The sequence below is a fragment of the Aedes albopictus genome, chromosome 1 (assembly GCF_035046485.1).
Source record: "Aedes albopictus strain Foshan chromosome 1, AalbF5, whole genome shotgun sequence".
In the NCBI taxonomy this organism is placed as follows: Eukaryota; Metazoa; Arthropoda; class Insecta; order Diptera; family Culicidae; genus Aedes; species Aedes albopictus.
This window is the reverse complement of record NC_085136.1, coordinates 105,365,549-105,381,107: the sequence shown is the minus strand read 5'-3', so window position 1 is coordinate 105,381,107 and position 15,559 is coordinate 105,365,549. Positions and strand designations below refer to the sequence as shown.

Below are 15,559 nucleotides of genomic sequence, written 5' to 3'. Positions count from 1 at the left end.
AATATATGAGAAAATCACTGAAGAAATTCGTGGAGAAATACCTGGAGGAATGCCTGGAGAATTTCCTGGAAGAATCTAAAATCAGTAGAAGATTTCCTGCAGAAATTCCTGGAGGAATTGCTGATACAATTTCTGAAGGATGTTCAGGAGGAATCTCTAGAGGAATGCTTGAAAGAATAACTAGATGATTTTCTGGAAAAAAAAAATTCTAGAGGAATTCTGGGAGATTTCTATTTCTATTATTTTTCTGGTATTCCTGAAAAATGTCTTGAGCAACTCAAGGGGAATTTCTAGATAAATCTCTGAAAGGATTCCTGGAAAAAATATTCAAAGAGATTACTGAACGAATCCTTGGGAGAATTATTGGAGAAATTTGTGGAGAAATCCCAGGAGGAATCCATGAAGCAATTCCTAGAGGAATCTCTGGAGGAATTCCTGGTTGAATTCCTGAAGGTATTCCAGGAAAATTTCCTGGGAGAATTTCTGAAGAAATCCCTAGAAGATCCTTGGAGGAATTTCTTAAAGATTTCCTGGATGAATTTTTGAAAGATTTCCTGAAAGAATCTTCGAAGGGTTTCCTGGAGGAATTCCTGTGGTAATTCCTGGAGAGGTCCGTGTAGAAATTCCTGGAGAGATTCTTGAAGCAATTCCTGGAATAATATTTGAATAAATTCCTGGAGAAATGCCAGAAGGAATCCCTGGCAAATTCCTAAAGGTATTCCTGGAGAATTATCTGAAAGAATTTGTGAAGAAATTCCTAGAGGATTTTTCGGAGAAATTCCTGACATAATTTCTGAAGGATGCCCAGAAGCAATTGCTAGATCAATTCCAGGAGAAATTCCTGGGATTATTCCTGGAGAATTTCTTGGAAAAGTTCCTGGAGCAATTCCTGGATAAAATCCTGGAGGAATAACTGGCGGAATTCTAGGAGATATTCCTGTGGGAATCGCTGGAGGAATGTCTGAAGGAATTCATGGAGGAATCTCTAGAGTTATTATTGAAATACACACTGGATGAATTTGTGGAGCAATCTCTAGAGGAACTCTGGCAAAAATTTCTGAAACAAATCCCTTGAAAAATTCTTAAAAGGAATTCTAGAGAAATTTCTGGAGGAGCTCATGGAGCAATCCTCGAAGGAATTTCTGAAAAATCCATGGGGGAATCCTTGGAGGAATTCGTTGAGAAATCCCTGGAAAAATCACTGAAGAAGTTCCTGGATGTATTCTTGGCGAAACTCCTGAAGGAATCGCTGCAGTAATTCTTGGATTAAAACCTGGAAAAATTTCTGAACAAATCCCTGGAAAAATTCCAGCAGGTCTTCCTAAAAAATCCTGGAGGAATTTTTGGAAGAGTCTCTGAAGGAAGAATTGCTGACATAATTTATGAAGGAATTCTTGGATCAATTCCTGGTGACATTTCTGGAGAAATTCCTGAAAAAGTTTCTGGACAAAATCCGGGTGGAATGCCTGCATGAATTCCTGGAGGAATCCCAGGAAGAATTCTGAAATTCCTGGAGGTCAGAAAACCGGCTCCAGCGGCACATTATCCTCCATTTGGGACATTTGTGCCAGAAGGAATTCCTGGTGGTATTCTTGGAGGAGTCCCTGAAGCCGTTCCTGGTGGAATCCATGAAGAAATGCCTGGAGGAAGTCCTGCAGGATTGCATGCAGTAAACTCTGGTTGATTCCCTTGAGAAATCCCTTGAGGATATCCTTGTGGAATGCCTGTAGTTATTCTCGAACAAATTTCCAGAGGAACTCTTGGAAAAAGCCGGGGCCCGTGGCGTAGTTGGTCACACGTTCGCTTCATATGCGGATGGTCATGGGTTTGATTCCCAGCCCCGGCACTTGCAATTTTTCGTCAGTTGCTCTTCATCGAGAGCGGCTGACACTGACCCTCTTCTGAGCCCCATGGCTCAAACGGACCCGGATACCTGGACATCGGCGAACTGCTACTCATAATGGACCCCCAATCGGACTGGAAAGGAACAACGGCCACCTATCATCCTTGTGCTCATCATTCTACCATGTAGAGTAGAAAAGTGAAAGCAGCAGAAAGGTAACCAGTTCGATAAAGTATAATAGAATACATCTAGGCTCTGTACAATAGGTATAGCTGTCAATTGAAATCGCTCACGTAGTGCCCTAGTGGACAATAGAGCTGTAAATTAGGTTAAGTGATAAAGAATAAAAAAAAACTCTTGGAAAAATGCCTAGAGGAATTCCTAGAAGAATTTCTGGAGGAATCTCTAGATGAATTCCTGGAAGATTTTTTGGAAAATCCTTGCAGAAATTCCCAGAAAAATTCCTGGAGGGATTCATGAACATATTCAGTAGGAATATTGTGATATTCGTAGAGGAATACCAGGAATAATTCCTGAAGAAATTGCAGATACACATCTTGGAAAAAAAAAATCTGAAGGAATCCTTAGAAGAGTTCGTGGAGGAATCTCTGTAGCAGTTCCTGAAGAAATTCCCAGAGGAATTCCTGAAGTAATTCCAGAAGGAATCCCAGAAGCAATTTCAAGAGCAATTCCCATGGGAATCCCTAAACAGTTCCTGAAGAAAGTACTGAATTAATTCCTGAAGGAGTTCCTTAAAGAATACAAGGAGGAATTGCTGAAGGAATTCTGAGAAGAACTACTCTGGGAATCTTTGGAGTTGTTCCAGAAAAATCGCAGAAGGAATTGTCGATTGAAGCCTTGGAGAAATTTCTGAAGGAATCTCTGGAGGATATCCTTCAGGAAAGCGTGAATGGAGAAACTACTGGAGGAATCTCTTGAAGAATTCCTGGCGAACTTTCTGGAGCAATTCCTAGAGGAATCTCTAGAGGCAGAAAGTGAACTTTGGCTCCGTAAAGCGTTACATGCTATTGAGCCATAAATAAACGAACTAGATAGAAAAAGATATTCCTGCTGAAATACGTCGAATTATTCCAGATTTAATTATTGGAGCAATCTCTAGGGCTCATATAGCCAAGGCGGTAAACGCACAGGTATTCAGCATGACCATGCTGAGGGTGACGGGTTCGATTCCTGGTCGGTCCAGGATCTTTTCGTAATGGAAATTTCCTTGACTTCCTTGGGCATAGAGGTATCTTCGTGCCTGCAACACGATATACACATGCAAAATGGTCATTGGCAGAGGAAGCTCTCAGTTAAAAACTGTGGAAGTGCTCATTGAACACTGCTGAGAAGCAGGCTTTGTCCCAGTGAGGACGTTACGCCAAGAAGAAGAAGAAGCAATCTCTAGAGGAATTCTTGAAAAATATATGGAGAAATCTCTGAATAAATATTTATAGGAACACTTGTAGAAATACCTAAAAGGAACTCTGTTGACATTCCTTTGGGAATCTCTGGGGAAATTCGTGGAGGTATCCTAGAATGAAGCACTGGAACAATCACTGGAGGAACCTCTAAAGATATTCCAGGAGAAAATCTCGCAGGAATATCTGGCGAAACTTCTAGGAAATTCTTGAAAAAAATGCAGCAATCCATGATAGAACCACTGCAGGAAGCTATGGAAAAAAAAACCTGGACGAATTCGTTGATGCATCCTGGCAGAAGTATCTGTAAAAATCTCTGAAGGAATCGTGGGAGGAATTCTTGCAGCATGTTTTGGAACAAAGCCTGAAACTATCACTATCGGAACCCTGCAAGATGCCCAGAGAAGAATTCACAAAGAAGAAATTTCCGGTGAAGTCCCTTGAGGAAGTTTTAAAAGAATTCCAGGAATTTTTCTCTTAGCATGACGTTTGTTTGAATTGAATGCCAGAGAAAATTCGTGAATAACTTGCCACTGCCTATGATCGCATAATTGTCCCATATGAATAGGAAACCCAGCAAAGATGGGACTGATATGCGATCATGGGCAGTACATTAGTCTATAGCAGCATATAGTTCTACAAAGTCCTTCTTTTTCCCTTTTGGAACCGGTTCCGGCTTATCTGGGAAATTTGGCATGTTGTTTTTGTACTCCATGATTAAACAGCACGAAATTTAGCCATCAACCAAGCTTGTTATTTGGTAAAATTCTATGATAAGATTGAAGTGGTTCTCTTGAAGAAATACTTGGCGAAATTTCTTGTGGTTTTCGAGTAAAAATTTTCGATAATAACACTAGTTTACCTAATAAAACGATAGTCGTGAACTTCTGTCAACGACCAAAAATTTTGAAGCTTAATTTAGCACTGATTTCGAAACCGAGCTTCATAAAATTTTAAGTAGAACAGTTTTTGAGTTTTAGCTCAATATCGTTTTACAACTTTCAAAAATATGGAATTTATGAAATTTCATATATTTTGCGTTTTGTTCAACCAATTTTAATTTTTTTTTTCCATAAATTAAAAGCTGAATATAATACCATTCGATCATCTGAATGCAGGTTTTCCGTCGGATTGATGAAGTTCAAGATATTGGCGAGTTTTTGGGACGATCTCCTCAAATTTTAGCAAAATTTCTAAAAAATATATGATGAAATGCATTTTTTTTTTCAATAAGATTAAAACAATTGAAAAATTCTTTCTCAACGTTTATTTGACATATCATATGTGGGCGAGTTACAGTAAAAAATTCAGCTCAATCGGAGCATTGATTACGGAGAATGAGATGTGTGAAGTGAGCGACTTTGCTTAAAAATAGAACAAAAATCGATTTCAAATCATCAACCTTGTATGGAAAGTCGAAAAAATTTCCACTCTACTGTAATTTTTTTCCTTCGCATTTTCGAACTCAGGGCATGATTCTACACCAATAATGATCATCAGCTTACCGAGTTCAAAAATGCCGTAAACTAGTGTAATGGATAAAAACCTTGATTTTTAGAATAGTTTATTTCTTGAGATATTTTTTTCTGAAACTATTATTTATTAATTATCTTTGAGTTGGCTCGAATTAAAAAAAAATCTGGTGGCCAATGGGGAGACATCACCCTTCCCCGCCCCCTCTGGCTACGCCCATGTGTGCAAATAAAGATCATGAAAAATAAATGTATTCCCTTCCTTCAATCCCCAGTTGCCACTACGAACGCCTACGAGTTGAACAACCTGGACAACGAAGCCCTCGATGCTCCGACGATGTATGCCTTGGCCAGTGATCCCGTCAACGGACAACCTCCTAGCAGCAGCGCCGATCAATTCATCAGTCTTCCCTGCGAAACATTCCTGGTAGCATGTAAAACCGAAAACGACCTCAACGCGGATTCCACCGACGCCATCTACGTGAAGCACTTCGCCCACAAATCCCCCCTCTACTCGTCGGTCAACGTCCCGCTCAAAGACACCGGAACCAACGTGAGCGAAGTGGTGGATGCCGTAGAAAAAGGCGGTAAGTATACATAAGTAATAACCAAATCATCCGTCATAATTTAAATGGCTCGGTTAAGTCCGAGCCAGACGAGGTCAGCTTTCTTCCGCAGCTCCGCGATAGGCTCCGACAGAAAACTTTTAATTTACCGTCAACCCATTTGTCCGTAGCTGTTTCGATCGAAAGATACCGACCGCTTAACTTACCTTTTCCCTCCGCCCCCCATCCCCAGTAGAAATAAACTCGTTAAAAAGTATTTCATGGCTTCCAGGCGTCCACCCGTCGTATCCTTGTGCGCTGGCCGGCCGAGGCCATAGCAAAATTCCAATCATTATTGCTGATGATACTTCAACCTTCAACCAAAGCGACGACGACGACGGGGCCGGCTGAAACTTTACGAGGGCCAGCAAACTTTCGCAGCCACATCGATTTATTCTTCGAAAAACTATCCCCGGAAGTATCGTCGTCCGTCGGTGCGGAGAGCGCAAAATAAAAACTTTTCCCAACCGCATCGCCTCGTGCATGGGGGGAAAAAAGAATCTGGGCGGAGGTGGGTTGGTGTCTTCCATCGTCGTTGCTACCGAACTCAGGGCTCAGCACTGCCCAGGGCGGTCGATGTAGGGATGTAAATTTATTTAAATGGTGTCGTTCGCCTTATCTTGTTTGAGCAATTGTGTAAAGTTTTAGCTCTTGGCTTAGTTACTCCCGGTGCGGTGGTGCTTCGCCTTCGATTCGGTGAAGTGTGCAGGTCGATAATGACTGTGAAGGACCGGGATGATCTCGGGACGATCCGGGAGTAAACTGGGAATGGGAGTTTGAAAGTTAAAATGTTTGCCGGCAGACTGGAGAGTGTAGAAGCGGAAATAGTATACCTACTGCTGAAAGATTATGAGCCTTCTTTTCATAGACAGTGATGTGTTGAGTCTATTTTAAGTCAGTTTAACACTACTTCTATGTTGATACAGGACATCAAAGTCGATGAAGGCCACGTCCACTGGAAACTTCATCCTCGATATACACAACATCCGACCTAGGATGAAACCTTATAAAACACTTGAGTCTTTGCGAAAATACTTCTGACCTTCTGCATAGGAGACGTGAACATCTCGGAAACCTCTGCAATGACTACTTTCAAGTCTAGGTCCAGAAATTCAGCCGGACTTGGGGATTAACCTACGTTGAAGGAGTTTGTAATCCCAGCAAGCCTTAGCCAGCACGACCCTATAGAGAGTACCTGTAGGCAGTTACGGAGCAGGTTCGCAATAACTTGAGTTCAGCAGTGCTGAGGTGGTCTCCCATTTCTAGGGTGAATTTACAAGGCTGAGAGCCTCTCTATATACCTGAACTACCCTATTGAAGCCAGATGTCTTCCATCTAAGTATGAGAACTCAGCCAGGAACTAGTCGACCCTTCCTCCATCCACTGCCTGATATTATTGTAGTGGATAATGTAGCGATCCTCCAGGTGATCACTATCAGTGTAGACATTATCCAGTTCCAACTACAGGTATGTTTCCGTTTTTGTCACTATCCGTTTTTGTCAATATCCGCTTTCGTCAACATTTCATTCCGTTTTTGTCAACACTAAAGTTTTTATCAAATTTGTTCCCTCGAACACGAGGGAAACCATCAAAAGACGGACTCGGTTATCCGGCAATAGGAAAAAATCACCCTGGATAATCGAACTTTTTTTTAATTCATTAGCTTATTGTGTTAGGGCACCTTAATTGGTGTCCCTTCCGAGGATTGCTCCAGGATGTCCATCTGAGTACTCCTCCAAGAGCTTCCTTCTGAAGATCATTCTTCTCCTTTCTTCTTCATCTTCTTCTTTTTCTCTACAGCTCTACGTACCAACTGGAACTGGCCTGCATCTTCAAGTGATTTTCGAGAAATTAGACAGTTTAAAGCTTTCTTTATCTATCATTGCCTGAAGTTTTGCAAGACTTTTTTAAGTGAAATATTTTTTACGCGATTTTTTATACGATCTTCTTGAAATAATGCGATGTGCTGAATTCTTCTCTCCTGGTCGCTATTTCTTTACGACAGGGCTCAAATTTCTACCAGTGATCTCTCTTGTCATCATTGTTTTCCTTCAGTAATTCCTACTAGCGATTCTACCTTGTATTCCTCTAGATTCCTTAATAGATTTCTTCTGAGAACTCGTCAGGAAATAATTCAGAAGTTCCATTAGGTGAATTGGGAGTTAAGTCTTTCAGTAATAAGTTTCTCTAGGAAAGAGGAGTCTAGGATCTGGGAAAATGATATGGGGATCTCTCCAACAACTCCTGAAGGGTTCCCAGAAGAAACTAAGGATTCCCAAATAATCCTAAAGAAATCCCATCAGTTCTGAAAGTAATCCTCGAGGAACAATTGGATGATTTCTTGAAAGAGCTTATAAAGGATTCCTAGAGGGAATTTCTCAAGGATACCCACAAGGAACTTTTTGGAGATTCGCAGGAATAACTCCCTGGAGATTTCTATATAGAACATCAAGAGGACTCCCTGAAGAAACTTCTGGAGGATTTAAGGAAGGAATTACTAAACTAACCAGTAAACGCAGAAAAAACGGGAAGAATTATTATTATTATTATAGAGTTTTGGCACTTCTCAGCAAAAATTGCTGGAAACTTTCACCTACCCCGGGCAATCGGAATGCCAAAGGGGATTAGGCTATGTGGATCTCATTAGCCGGTTTTTTAGCTTATCCTAATGAGTATGCCTTTGGATGTACTTTCAGTTGTGATGATTCAGGAACCGCCTAACTATACTACAGGTTCCAAGAATCACCGCTTTCAGGATGCTGTTCAGGTCCTTCTTCAATTCCAGCTCGTCTAGGGACCTCAGGAGAGATTTAGGGACAACTCCGGTTGCCGAGAGGACAACCGGAACTATACGGACGTCCTCCAGGTGCCACATCTGCTTCAACTCCTCCGCTAGGTCGTGGTACTTGGTTATCTTGCCGGAGAACGTTGATTGGACATTATGGTCTAACGGTACAGCGATGTCGATGAGAGTTACTCGCTTCATCCTTTTGTCGAAAACCACAATGTCAGGCCGGTTGGCACGAATGAGGACGTCCGTAAGTATCTCGCGATCCCAGTACAGCTTTATGCAACTATTTTCCAGAACCGGGTCCGGCTGGTACTTGTAGTAGGGTACAAATCTGTCGACCAAGTTGTGCTTTAAAGCAAGCTGTTGGTGCACAATCTTGGCAACTTCGTTGTGACGATCGAGGTAAGCTGATCCAGCTAACACTGAACAGCCTGCAACGACATGCTCGATCGTTTCTCCTACTGAATTACACTTCCTACAACGGTCCTCCACGTCCTCGTGCAATATGTATCGCCGATAGTTCTTCGTCGCAATTACCCGGTCCTGGATGGCTACCATGAAACCTTCTGTTTCTGAGAACAGGTCACCCCGCACCAGCCACGCGTTTGACGCCGCCTTATCCTCGTGCTCGAGTTCCAGTTGATGGGGGTGCGTCCCATGCAACTCCTTTTGCTTCCACACTACGATCATCTCGTCGACGGTCTTGATGTCGCAGTTCAGCTGATAATCCTCCTGCGCCAGATGCAGGGCGCTGTAACCGTGGTCAGCTTCACATACAGTGCGGTACATTTCGTGACGGTTCTGGCTTTCTACGAAATATGCCCGCAGCTGCTGGATCTGGGAGACACATAGTGCCTGGATATCGGTGACGCCTCTTCCTCCTACTGCGCGTGGCAGGGTGACTCTCTCAATGGACGACTTTGGATGGCGCATGCGGTGCTTGGTGAACGCCACTCGTACTGCTCGTTCTAACGCCTCGAGGTCAGTCTTGGTCCACTTTACCACCCCAAAGCTGTAGGTCAACAGGGGCACAGCAAACGTGTTGATCGCCTTCACCTTGTTGCCGGCTGACAGAAAGCTCCTCAGAACACAGTTGACACGATGCAAGAACTTGTCCTGCAGTTCCTTCTTGATCGCTGTGTGGCGAATACCTCTAAGTTTCAGGAAGCCGAGGTACTTGTACACTTCGCCTTCAACCATATTCCGAATCTCCTCCTGTTCGTTGACGCGGAAACAGCTGGCGTCCACTACTTGACCCCGGCGAAGATGGACTGACCGACATTTGTCAATTCCAAACTCCATCCGGATGTCGTTACTGAACACCGTCACAAGCTGCAACAGTTGATGCAGCCTCTGTACTGATTCCGCAAACAGCTTCAGGTCGTCCATAAAGAAGGTGTGGGTTATTCTTGCACTCCTTCCCCCACTTTTCAGTTGGTAGCCATAGTTGCATTGGTTGAGTGCTCTGCTGAGGGGGTTCATTGCAAGGCAGAACCATAGCGGACTGAAGGTATCGCCTTGAAATATCCCCCTCCTGATGCTGAGAGTTCTGGACCGCAACACAGCTGTTATTATTATTATTATTATTATTATTATTATTATTATTATTATTATTATTATTATTATTATTATTATTATTATTATTATTATTATTATTATTATTATTATTATTATTATTATTATTATTATTATTATTATTATTATTATTATTATTATTATTATTATTATTATTATTATTATTATTATTATTATTATTATTATTATTATAGAGTTTTGGCACTTCTCAGCAAAAATTGCTGGAAACTTTCACCTACCCCGGGCAATCGGAATGCCAAAGGGGATTAGGCTCTGTGGATCTCATTAGCCGGTTTTTTAGCTTATCCTAATGAGTCTGCTTTTGGATGTACTTTCAGTTGTGATGATTCAGGAACCGCCTAACTATACTACAGGTTCCAAGAATCACCGCTTTCAGGATGCTGTTCAGGTCCTTCTTCAATTCCAGCTCGTCTAGGGACCTCAGGAGAGATTTAGGGACAACTCCGGTTGCCGAGAGGACAACCGGAACTATACGGACGTCCTCCAGGTGCCACATCTGCTTCAACTCCTCCGCTAGGTCGTGGTACTTGGTTATCTTGCCGGAGAACGTTGATTGGACATTATGGTCTAACGGTACAGCGATGTCGATGAGAGTTACTCGCTTCATCCTTTTGTCGAAAACCACAATGTCAGGCCGGTTGGCACGAATGAGGACGTCCGTAATGATCTCGCGATCCCAGTACAGCTTTATGCAACTATTTTCCAGAACCGGGTCCGGCTGGTACTTGTAGTAGGGTACAAATCTGTCGACCAAGTTGTGCTTTAAAGCAAGCTGTTGGTGCACAATCTTGGCAACTTCGTTGTGACGATCGAGGTAAGCTGATCCAGCTAACACTGAACAGCCTGCAACGACATGCTCGATCGTTTCCCCTACTGAATTACACTTCCTACAACGGTCCTCCACGTCCTCGTGCAATATGTACCGCCGATAGTTCTTCGTCGCAATTACCCGGTCCTGGATGGCTACCATGAAACCTTCTGTTTCTGAGAACAGGTCACCCCGCACCAGCCACGCGTTTGACGCCGCCTTATCGATGTGCTCGAGTTCCAGTTGATGGGGGTGCGTCCCATGCAACTCCTTTTGCTTCCACGTTACGATCATCTCGTCGACGGTCTTGATGTCGCAGTTCAGCTGATAATCCTCCTGCGCCAGATGCAGGGCGCTGTAACCGTGGTCAGCTTCACATACAGTGCGGTACATTTCGTGACGGTTCTGGCTTTCTACGAAATATGCCCGCAGCTGCTGGATCTGGGAGACACATAGTGCCTGGATATCGGTGACGCCTCTTCCTCCTACTGCGCGTGGCAGGGTGACTCTCTCAATGGACGACTTTGGATGGCGCATGCGGTGCTTGGTGAACGCCACTCGTACTGCTCGTTCTAACGCCTCGAGGTCAGTCTTGGTCCACTTTACCACCCCAAAGCTGTAGGTCAACAGGGGCACAGCAAACGTGTTGATCGCCTTCACCTTGTTGCCGGCTGACAGAAAGCTCCTCAGAACACAGTTGACACGATGCAAGAACTTGTCCTGCAGTTCCTTCTTGATCGCTGTGTGGCGAATACCTCTAAGTTGCAGGAAGCCGAGGTACTTGTACACTTCGCCTTCAACCATATTCCGAATCTCCTCCTGTTCGTTGACGCGGAAACAGCTGGCATCCACTACTTGACCCCGGCGAAGATGGACTGACCGACATTTATCAATTCCAAACTCCATCCGGATGTCGTTGCTGAACACCGTCACAAGCTGCAACAGTTGATGCAGCCTCTGTACTGATTCCGCAAACAGCTTCAGGTCGTCCATAAAGAAGGTGTGGGTTATTCTTGCACTCCTTCCCCCACTTTTCAGTTGGTAGCCATAGTTGCATTGGTTGAGTGCTCTGCTGAGGGGGTTCATTGCAAGGCAGAACCATAGCGGACTGAAGGTATCGCCTTGAAATATACCCCTCCTGATGCTGAGAGTTCTGGACCGCAACACAGCTGTTCCGTCGGTGATTTGTAGGGACGTGCTCCACATCCCCATCGCGTGTTGCATCAGCCTGATGACGTTCCCGTCTACCTTGTACAACTGCAGCACCTTAAGAAGGTACGAGTGCGGCACTGAGTCGTACGCCTTCTTGTAGTCGATGTACGCCATGCTCAGGTTCCTCTGCTTATCGGTGGCTTGACCCACAATGACTGCATCTATAATGACCTGATCTTTGCAGCCTTGCGTGTTTTTGCGACACCCTTTTTGTTCTTCGGTCATCACGTTGTTGGCATCGCAGTGGGTTTGTATCCTCCTCGCTATCACCGACGACAGCACTTTGTACAGACTCGAAAGACACGTTATTGGTCTATACTTTGCTGGGTCAGCTGTGTTTTGGTCCTTCGGCAGAAGATAAGTGATACCCCTGGTAATGAACTCTGGTAGCTGCGTGGGGTCTTCTAGCACCATGTTGAAGCATTCCGCCATCCGCCCGTGGATCGTCGTGAGCTTTTTATACCAAAAATTGTGCACGAAATCGGGTCCTGGTGCAGCCCAATTTCTGGTATACCGGGTAGCCTCGCGTATATCCTGAGCGGTTACTACGACCGCGGTCATGTCTCCAACTCCATTACACTGTCGCTCTTCTTCTGCCAACCACATCCCATCGTCGCTGTGCTGGACAGGGTTCTCCCATAGATTGGCCCAGAACTGTGTGACTTCGCCAATCTCCGGAAGGCCTTCTCCATAGTCATGCTTGTCGTTTCGGATGCAGTTGTAGAACTCTCTTTCGTTAATGTTGAACATCCGGTTTTGTTCCTTCCGCTTCGAACATTCTCCATAACGCCGCAGTCGTTTCGCAAGAGCACTCAACCGCTGTACATGGGTGTCGAGGATCTCCGTAATGTTGACTTCTGTGAGATCTCGGAGTTCTGCGGGCTTCACAATTTCAGCAACATAACGAACTAGCCTCGTTGATCGATTCCCCTGCTTGTACTGTGTTAATCGACCAATCTTGGTCCGCAATGTGGCGATCCGGTTCTCCAAACGTCGCATCCACGCGGGTTTCTGTGTGCTGGGGCGTGTGCGACCTTCACCGTCGCCTTGCGGGCGCGTCCGCAGTCCCAGCGTCTTGACAACAGCCACCGCAGCTGAATACACCGTAAACTGCAGATCCTCAAGGTGCTGTACGGCCTCCAAGTACTGTGGCAAAATATCCTGGTTTAGGATGCTTACTGCACTTGTTAACCGATAGGAATTCCGCAGCTTTGGTATTCGGTGCCGGGACATGGGGTTTGTCCCACGGAACTGTGTGACTGCTGTGGCCATGTGGAGCGCTAGTTCGTCTCGTAGTTGCTGTCGTTGCATATCCGCTGTTGGTCCTGGAGCAGTGGGTGCAGTCGTATCACGACTCTCACTCGCGTTCGATGCATCCAGCCCGTCAGAACTCCTTCTCGACGTATCGCTTGATCTTGTCCTCTCCTCTCCCAATTCCCTCTGCGCTTCCAGCTTGATGCACTCCACTTCTGCAGCTGTGAGCATATTATGAGACATAATTGCTCGCTGTCGTGTGTACAGCTTGTTCAAGTCAAGCTGGTTCGCAAAGCGAGGGAATCTCTCGTTGAACATTTCCAGCATCCCTGATCTGCCGGACGTGTCCGTCTCCATCCTCGTGCAGACAAAATAGCAGCGAATCACGTACATATTCATCTCCCTCGTCCACATGATCCGCTGCCGTCGGCCGCCTGCTAACGTGAGTGACTGACGTCGATCAGCCACAGCAACATTGACAGGTGCAGCATGGCCTTGGTGATTGCTATTGCTGCCGTTTCTGCTCTGCGTTCGTGGTACGGGCTGTGCCCGTTGACTGGAAGGCCGCTCTTGCACCACTTCCTCTTCCAGCCGCTGGCCGCTCGCTCTGTCCCCCGTTCCAGGACCAGCTCCAGTAGGGGCTCCCTCCTCGGGCGATCGCATTCTTCTATTTCGTCTAGCTCGTGTCTCCATATGGGTGTGCTTTCATTCCCGGAAGCTACGGGTTCTGCATTGGCATTTACTCCAAGTACAGTGCTAAATAGCTTGGCTCAAGCGCCGCTGCTCGCCGAAGTTATTATTATTATTATTATTATTATTATTATTATTATTATTATTATTATTATTATTATTATTATTATTATTATTATTATTATTATTATTATTATTATTATTATTATTATTATTATTATTATTATTATTATTATTATTATTATTATTATTATTATTATTATTATTATTATTATTATTATTATTATTATTATTATTATTATTATTATTATTATTATTATTATTATTATTATTATTATTATTATTATTATTATTATTATTATTATTATTATTATTATTATTATTATTATTATTATTATTATTATTATTATTATTATTATTATTATTATTATTATTATTATTATTATTATTATTATTATTATTATTATTATTATTATTATTATTATTATTATTATTATTATTATTATTATTATTATTATTATTATTATTATTATTATTATTATTATTATTATTATTATTATTATTATTATTATTATTATTATTATTATTATTATTATTATTATTATTATTATTATTATTATTATTATTATTATTATTATTATTATAGAGTTTTGGCACTTCTCAGCAAAAATTGCTGGAAACTTTCACCTACCCCGGGCATTCGGAATGCCAAAGGGGATTAGGCTCTGTGGATCTCATTAGCCGGTTTTTTAGCTTATCCTAATGAGTCTGCTTTTGGATGTACTTTCAGTTGTGATGATTCAGGAACCGCCTAACTATACTACAGGTTCCAAGAATCACCGCTTTCAGGATGCTGTTCAGGTCCTTCTTCAATTCCAGCTCGTCTAGGGACCTCAGGAGAGATTTAGGGACAACTCCGGTTGCCGAGAGGACAACCGGAACTATACGGACGTCCTCCAGGTGCCACATCTGCTTCAACTCCTCCGCTAGGTCGTGGTACTTGGTTATCTTGCCGGAGAACGTTGATTGGACATTATGGTCTAACGGTACAGCGATGTCGATGAGAGTTACTCGCTTCATCCTTTTGTCGAAAACCACAATGTCAGGCCGGTTGGCACGAATGAGGACGTCCGTAATGATCTCGCGATCCCAGTACAGCTTTATGCAACTATTTTCCAGAACCGGGTCCGGCTGGTACTTGTAGTAGGGTACAAATCTATCGACCAAGTTGTGCTTTAAAGCAAGCTGTTGGTGCACAATCTTGGCAACTTCGTTGTGACGATCGAGGTAAGCTGATCCAGCTAACACTGGACAGCCTGCAACGACATGCTCGATCGTTTCCCCTACTGAATTACACTTCCTACAACGGTCCTCCACGTCCTCGTGCAATATGTACCGCCGATAGTTCTTCGTCGCAATTACCCGGTCCTGGATGGCTACCATGAAACCTTCTGTTTCTGAGAACAGGTCACCCCGCACCAGCCACGCGTTTGACGCCGCCTTATCGATGTGCTCGAGTTCCAGTTGATGGGGGTGCGTCCCATGCAACTCCTTTTGCTTCCACGTTACGATCATCTCGTCGACGGTCTTGATGTCGCAGTTCAGCTGATAATCCTCCTGCGCCAGATGCAGGGCGCTGTAACCGTGGTCAGCTTCACATACAGTGCGGTACATTTCGTGACGGTTCTGGCTTTCTACGAAATATGCCCGCAGCTGCTGGATCTGGGAGACACATAGTGCCTGGATATCGGTGACGCCTCTTCCTCCTACTGCGCGTGGCAGGGTGACTCTCTCAATGGACGACTTTGGATGGCGCATGCGGTGCTTGGTGAACGCCACTCGTACTGCTCGTTCTAACGCCTCGAG

At 43.8% G+C, this 15,559-nt stretch overlaps 1 protein-coding gene across 2 annotated transcripts in view; it reads left to right on the top strand.

Annotated features, from left to right (window-relative positions):
• Positions 1-15,559, top strand: part of LOC109397657 (uncharacterized) — a 386,176-nt gene that overhangs the window by 357,277 nt on the left and 13,340 nt on the right. For both annotated transcript variants that reach the window (XM_062845147.1, XM_029880381.2), the window contains one exon: positions 5,012-5,323. In XM_062845147.1, coding sequence (XP_062701131.1) covers positions 5,012-5,323 — 312 coding nt within the window. The remainder of the gene's footprint in view (positions 1-5,011; positions 5,324-15,559) is intronic.